The sequence below is a fragment of the Micromesistius poutassou genome (genome assembly GCF_964030765.1).
Source record: "Micromesistius poutassou genome assembly, contig: SCAFFOLD_3788, whole genome shotgun sequence".
Taxonomy (NCBI): Eukaryota; Metazoa; Chordata; class Actinopteri; order Gadiformes; family Gadidae; genus Micromesistius; species Micromesistius poutassou.
Window position 1 is genome coordinate 20,983 of NW_028178234.1, and position 7,505 is coordinate 28,487.

Consider the following 7,505-nt stretch of genomic DNA (forward strand, 5'->3'; position numbering starts at 1 on the left):
TTGTTTAAAGTTGTCATCACACAGAGCGCATTCTAGTTGTGAGTTGAACCCGGACAGGGACAGGACTAGACATTTTGGCGCCCTAGGTGAGATAAGGATTTATAGCCCCCACTCCCCCAAGGGTCAAATTACATGACATTGTTCCCAAAATAGTACAGAGCATGTTCTTGGTGGGACTTGAACCCAGGTCTGCAAATTCCTCAACTGGAATTGAACACAAATTTCAAACATGGACAGGCCTGGAACACTGGTAACATAGGCCATCTCCGTTGAGCTCTGAGCTGCTTCTAAGTTATACTATACTTAGAATAGACTTGACTTAATAGCAAGAGCATTGTATCGCAAACGAGACAGTTCCAGTCATATTCACACAATGCCAACATAAAGGACTGTCAGCCACGCACAGGCCTAGAACCAGCTGGTGTGTGTGTGTGTGTGTGTGTGTGTGTGTGTGTGTGTGTGTGTGTGTGTGAAAAAACATTGTTTATTGCCACATATTAGAACAACTAATACAGGAAACAGCGAGCCGCACATGAGAACCCTGTAGACTCAACATAGAAAGCTGAAGGAAAGTTTAAGCATGCTGAATACACTGCAAAATACAAAGACAATCTGAAACCCAGGCGTGTATTTGTAAAATGACAATTATATTATTTCCCTTTTAATAATTCCATTTCATTAAATCAAGTGATATACATCATTGTTTTGGGTAACACTTTACAATAACCATAGTTTATAAATGGTAAATAGACCATTTATGTATGGTTATTAGACCATTTATAAATGGTTAACAGCTTATAGACCAATTATAATGGTAAATAGACCATTTATAAATGGTTAAATAGACCATTTATAATAGGTAAACAGATAGTTTACTAAGTTTACTAATGTTTAATCATCATTTATAAACAGCAAGACCAATCATAAATGGTAAATAGACCATTTATTAATATTTAACTATCATTATAAATGGTCTATTAACCATTTATAAATGGTCTATTTACCATTTATAAACTATGGTTATTGTAAAGTGTTACCTTGTTTTGTGTCTGGTTTGTGGAGGAACGAGCCAGCGGCCCCAGGTCAGCCTGGGTCCCAGCACCGCTGCCGGGGGGAGACCAGCGCCCTCTGCTGGGCGTGGAGGAAGACCACCGGACACACGGGACTCGCACCGGGCACCAGTCTTCAGTCCCCGGGTCACAGCGGTGAGATTCAGAGCGCAGATGTCTGTTGAATATCTAATAACTTTCCAATTTATAAAAAAAATAATTACAACTATTTCAACCCTTTTTCAAACTCTTGTATGGTTGATAACGGATAACAACAGTTTAAAGTTCCCATTAACAATTCCCATTTAATGATCTACAGCTGTTTTGGGAGTCGACACAGCTTATGGAACATTTTTGATTGATTGATTGATTGATTGATTGATTGATTGATTGATTGATTGATTGATTTTATTGGCTTCAATGTCATTAGAATGAAATCACGTGACTAAACTTCACCTGACTAAAAGGTGAATAATTAACTCGTTGGTGAACATGATTTAAGAAAGGGTTGTAACCCGCCGTGGTGATGAAGACAACACCTCCCATGTTCCCACGCTCCCTTAAATGTCATCAAACTACGTCTTTTGTTATTATTAGATATTATTTATATATTTTTTTTTCTTTACCGTATTTACAATTTAAAATGCGCAGTGCGCACGCGCAAAGGAAAAAGACGCGGTCCAATCGGAAGCGTGCATCCTGTCAAACTCCAGACGCATCCGTACAGTTCTGCAGGAGGTTATCATAATAAACATCAACCCCAGTGATGACCGGAGTATAAACATGTTTCCAGAGGATTTTGCGTGGGGAGCAGCCACGGCTGCCTATCAAATAGAAGGTATGGAGGCTTCAGATACCGCGATATAAACACACACACACACACACACACACACACACACACACACACACACACACACACACCAACGGACATAGAGAGAAAAGTTGGGTTAACTCTACGGGCTGATGTCAATTTATTAATTCAATGCTTTATTTGGACCAATCATTTGTATTGCTATAACACCAGTCCTGAATAGCTTATTATTCTACGCACAGAGTGGTCAACACAACACCGTATACAGTTTTATGAGTTAGAGATAAGTTTTAGACCCAACAAGTCTGGCCTCATTACCCTTTTCACCCTGCTAGACCAAAGGCTTATTTACCATTTCGCCCGTTTCCAATATAAACTGAATTCCTACCTGTGTTCGAGAGTGAACCACCTCCAGAAGCTAGCTTGTCTACCTTGTGTCTCTGAATAAACCACGTGTGGAACATTTACCAGTCTCCGAGTCATACGGCCCAAAACAACGACACCACAAAGGACTAAAATTAGTTTTTCATCGGGACCTCAACCAAAAAAGAAATGCTATCACATACTTATAAACGTGCTATTTCCATGCAGGGATTCTTATTTTTTTAAATAAAAAAATTGTTCAGATTTTTTTTTAAGGTTTTATCCTTTTTATCGTAGAGTAAGACAGGTAGGTATGGGAGAGAGAGGGGAGGACATGCAGCAAAGGACCACACTCTACCGGGTGAACCACCGCCTCTGTTCTTCGTTTGTTCTAACCCGAGTCCATCTGTGTGTGTGTGTGTGTGTCCACGCAGGGGGCTGGGACGCCGACGGCAAAGGGGAGAGCATCTGGGACGCGTTCTGCCACCGCGAGGACAGCCGAGTGTGCGAGCGCCACGACGGGGACGTCTCCTGCAACAGCTACGAGTTCTGGGAGGAGGACCTGCGCTGCATCGAGGAGCTGGGCCTGACCCACTACCGCCTGTCACTCTCCTGGTCCCGCCTCCTCCCCGACGGGACCACCGGACACGTCAATCAAAAAGGCTCGTAGTCCACTTGACACTGACCTCTCCCACGCTGTGGGGCACTGTAGCGCAGTCCATGACTACATTCAGTCAGCCACGCAGGGCCACAGCCAGCTCGTCAGGAGCAGTTAGGGTGAGGTTGTTTTGCTCAGGGGGCACCTCGACACTCAAGCTAGGAGGAGCCCGGGGATTGAACTAGCAACCTTCCGGTGACCAGTCAACCCGCTACCGACTACACGCCACCAAGGTGACTTTTCCTCCAGACATAAAGGACACAGGGTGGTTAATGACCAGTGGCAAAGGGTGCTCCGCTGCCATGCAGGAGGTCTCTCTGGGTGTGTGTGGAGACGGTTGCTTTAACCCGTGCGCGGCAGTGACTCGAGCAACGAGCGACAGGTGTGCAGCCTCCCCCCCAGCCCCAGAGTCCCAATCAGAGTCAGCCAGGTGAGGCTGCTTCCCCCCCCCCCCCCCCCCACAGACACCTTACGGGATCTACCCCTAGAGGAAGGGAACCACAAACAACCAGGGACCCCTCCCGTCCTGACCGTGTGCCATGTGTCCGCGCTCCGCAGGTGTGCGCTACTACAACCGGCTCCTGGACGGCCTGGTCGCCCGCGGCGTGACCCCCATGGTCACGCTGTACCACTTCGACCTGCCCCGGGCCCTGCAGGACGGGGGGGGCTGGCAGTCGCCCGGCACGCCCGCCCTCTTCGACGCGTACGCCCGCTTCTGCTTCGGCGCGTTCGGCGACCGCGTGAGGCTGTGGCTCACCTTCAACGAGCCGTACGTCTGCGCCAAGCTGGGCCACGAGGACGGCGTCCACGCGCCCGGCGTCCGGGATCCGGGCGCGGCGGCGTACCGGGTGGCCCACAACATGCTGCGGGCGCACGCCCTGGCCTGGCACAGCTACGACAGCCACTACCGCCGCCAGCAGGGCGGGCTGGTGTCCATGGCGATCAACAGCGACTGGGCCGAGCCGCTGGACCCCGGCAGCGCCGAGGACGCCGCCGCCACCGACCGCTACCTGGCCTTCACTCTGGGCTGGTTCGCCTGGCCCCTGTTCATCAGCGGGGACTACCCCGAGGTCATGAGGGCGGCCGTCGACGGGCGGAGCGCGGGGCCCGACGGCGCGCCCACGCGGCTGCCCCGCTTCGCTGAGGACCAGCCGGGGCTCCTGGGCACGGCCGACTTCTTTGCGTTGAACTACTACACCTCTCGCAAGGTCCGGAGAGCCAAGGAAGGCGGCGGCGGCGGCGGCGGCGGCGGCAGCAGCAGCGGCGGGGGGGCCCCCAGCATGAAGAAGGACCTGGGGGCCGAGGGCGTGGTGGACCCGGCCTGGCCCCTGTGCGGGGTGCCCTGGCTGGCCGTGGCCCCCCGCGGCCTCAGGCAGCTGCTCAAGTACATCAAGGTACATCAAGGTGCACACGCCGTTAAAAAAAAAGCTGGGGAGTGATTCGTTAACTCTGGGAGCCAACGGGGGTAAGCCGTCGGCTCCCACGCCTGCCCGCCCGCCTGCCCGCGTCGTCATGACAACAGAAGAGCGGTTGTGGGGGGGAGAAAAAAAGGAGGGGAGCCGCTCTGGCCTTCGTTGTTAAAGACGGCGATCAGTCACCTTTAGAAGGAGACAAATGGCCGCTAACTAAATGAAAACAAACAGACATTAGTCAAGCATCTTTCTATTGATTCTCCGTCGGTGTGTGTGGTCGACGTTCTGTATTGTTCTCCGGCGGGCCCCCCCCCCACACACAAACACATCGCTGCTTCATTAGCGCCGTCACAGAGGCAGTTATTCGAGTGAAAACGCTTTGCCAACGAGCAATTTCCTGGTGTTGTGACTTGTCACACGCCATTAGTTTGAGCCCGGGCACCGTGGAAACACAGCGCTTAAACGCCGCCCGCTCAGAGAGTGTGGGGTGGGTGGGGGGGGGGGGGCGGAGGGGCCCTTTTTTGTCTTTTTGTTTTTGTTCGCCGAAAGGGCGCTTGATTGATCGTTTGCCGCCGCCGCCGCGGTGGCTGTGGCTGACTTTACAGGCAACCTTTAACCACCCCGCCGTCTACGTCACGGAGAACGGCTTTGCGCAGACGGGCGGCGTGCTGATGGATGACGCCGAGCGCGCCGGCTTCTACCGGGAGACCATCGGGGAGGTGGCCAAAGGTAACGGACGCTTGAGGAAAGGCCTCTATAGCGGCTCGGCTGACGAGGAACGCCGTACGTCGAGTACGTCGCCCGCCGTTTTAGTTTTGTGTGTTTCACGATTGCCGATTTACGATTTACGATCAGTTATGCCTGAACAAAGTCTTCAAATTAAATTTTTTTAACAAATTCACTGAGAAACAACAATCCTGTTGCGTCGTAGTTCAACATACGTTGAACTATACAATTAAGCCTCACCTTAATTGACTGACAGACTGACTGGCGTACACACACACACACACACACACACACACACACACACACACACACACACACACACACACACACACACACACACACACACACACACACACACACACACACACACACACACACACACACACCTAACCCTAACACACACACACACAACCTTAATTTTAGAGCCTGTTTAAGCCTGGATCTCCTCCCAGTCATTCAGACCGTTCATAGTGGTAAGTCTACTTGCGTTCTTTGTCGCGTGTTTCTCTGCAGCGATCGAAGAGGACGGGGTGGACGTCCGCGGTTACTTCGCCTGGTCTCTCCTGGACAACTTTGAGTGGGCCGACGGGTACAGCGTCCGGTTCGGCCTGTTCCACGTCGACTTCTCCGACGAGGAGCGCGCCCGGACCATGTACCGGTCGGGGCGGGAGTACGCAGCCATCATCTCGGAGCACAGGTCACAGGCCCGGGCCCGTCGGGAACTCACCAGCTAGCAGACCAGTGGAAAACACACACAGAGACAGACACACACACACACACACACACACACACTTGGAGGTGAGACAAAGTCTCCCAAAAAAACAATCATTTTGATTCAACAAAACACTTTCTGCCCAATTTCCAATTAATCTGTTAAGTTAAGTATTCAGATAAGGTCTTTGTTCAGAGTGAAGAAACTCCACAGTGCACGGAAATCAGCTTCGAAAATGTTTTTTGAATTCATTATAAGAAACCAATGTTATTCCTTGTAATAAAATGTGCTAAAATACTAAATGTACTGCATTTATGTTCAGTCATTTCTAACATTCTTCTTGATTCACACTGCCTTAAAAAATACAGTTTCTATATATCTTTACCCAGAATTCAATCTTTAGTTTTACTCTATAACTACACTTAGTATAAACTATAAACGGTGCCCCTGGACTCGCCGCCACTGGACATTCACGTTATGGCATTTAGACCAATTTTAAACAAACAGCACCGCTTTGTGGTACACCAGGGTACTGCAACTCAGAATATTTACACTGAGTTGGACTCAGTTTAAATACACCCTGACACAGTGCGGTGCTTGGTAAATATAATGGATCCAATTTAAGTAACAAACAACTAAAGCTGTGCCCAAACTACAATACATCACATGCTTAATACAATTAATATTTATGCTGCTATGTGAAGTAAAATGTCATTTATATTCTGTGTTGGGAGAGTTTGTTTGCATTAATAAGCATGGTGGATCGTGCCATCCAGTTCCTGTGCACATTGTTTTGAACAGATGTGAGTTATGCCCTGGTGGCCCTCTTCCATCTATGTCAAGCTGACTGGATTGTGCTTTGTCTCGTAATGAATAACAAACTATTGTGGGAGCATGAATAATGCCACAGGCAGCCAGCCTGGAACTTCTTTACAGACTCTTTGAAACACTAACTTGGACTGATATCTCTATATACTGTATATAAGGGCCGAGGAGCACAGTGAGGCCTATTGTATCGGCGGGTCTCTTTGTCCCTGCATGGTTATGAATGCAACAACATGGACGGGAGTAAACTAAACACGCGTTTGAAACCTGTTTCCACAAGCTTGGCTTTGAATTCTGCAATGTTTTTCACCGGCATTCTACCATAAACCCACAGTGTGTCCAAAATCAGAAAGAACGCCGTTTGAACGAATTTTGGCGGCTTCGTTCTCAAAGAGAAGTCGTGTCATTCCGGTCAATGGCGGACATTTGAAAACGTTGGCTAACGGCGTGCGGTGGGCCGCGGTCGTCCATGGATGACGAAACCACCCCTGGTGCTCATTTGACGGAATGGAAATTAACTGGAATGTCGCAATTAGCCAATTGTGAGCGCCGTTGAATAGTCTGAGCCTAGTACTGCAGGTTGGGAAGCTGAAACATTAATTAGCATTTAAATAATGCAACGGTACAGTGTCTTTAATAGGCCCCGACCACGAATACTCAACTTCAATTTATTATGGGCGGCCGGAATTTATTTTGATTAGGGCCGCGATGGAGAATGTCGCCGAAGAAAAAAAACCTTTTCTAAACGTGCTTTCCAATTAAGCGCCAAATATATCATGTGTGTAGATAAGTTGCTTTTGACAATGAATTAGTACGTTTAATTGTAACATTCAATCACGTTCGCCCTGGCAGAGATTTACCCCGCGGAACATTCTGGCAAATTACCCAGGGATCCTCCATTTGTATTGGACCAAACTTAACCGGTTACATTTTGCCAGCCCTCGATAAA

General features: G+C 49.2%; 1 protein-coding gene across 1 annotated transcript; it reads left to right on the top strand.

Moving 5' to 3' along the window:
- The first annotated feature begins 1,769 nt into the window (after nt 1-1,769).
- LOC311374657 (cytosolic beta-glucosidase-like) lies at nt 1,770-5,969 on the top strand. Its single transcript, XM_084490457.1, has 5 exons — nt 1,770-1,887; nt 2,658-2,885; nt 3,440-4,275; nt 4,899-5,022; nt 5,533-5,969. Exons 1-5 carry the CDS (start codon nt 1,833-1,835, stop codon nt 5,751-5,753), a joined length of 1,464 nt encoding a protein of 487 aa, XP_084346583.1. The 5' UTR covers nt 1,770-1,832; the 3' UTR covers nt 5,754-5,969.
- The last annotated feature ends 1,536 nt before the right edge of the window (nt 5,970-7,505 follow it).

Bases quoted from the DNA above. Each gene is read 5' to 3' on its own strand.
- LOC311374657 (XM_084490457.1), top strand. From the start codon at position 1,833: ATGTTTCCAGAGGATTTTGCGTGGGGAGCAGCCACGGCTGCCTATCAA. The intron at 2,886-3,439 runs GCTCGTAGTCCA...CGCGCTCCGCAG, and splicing joins CGGACACGTCAATCAAAAAG to GTGTGCGCTACTACAACCGG. The intron at 4,276-4,898 runs GTACATCAAGGT...CTGACTTTACAG, and splicing joins AGCTGCTCAAGTACATCAAG to GCAACCTTTAACCACCCCGC.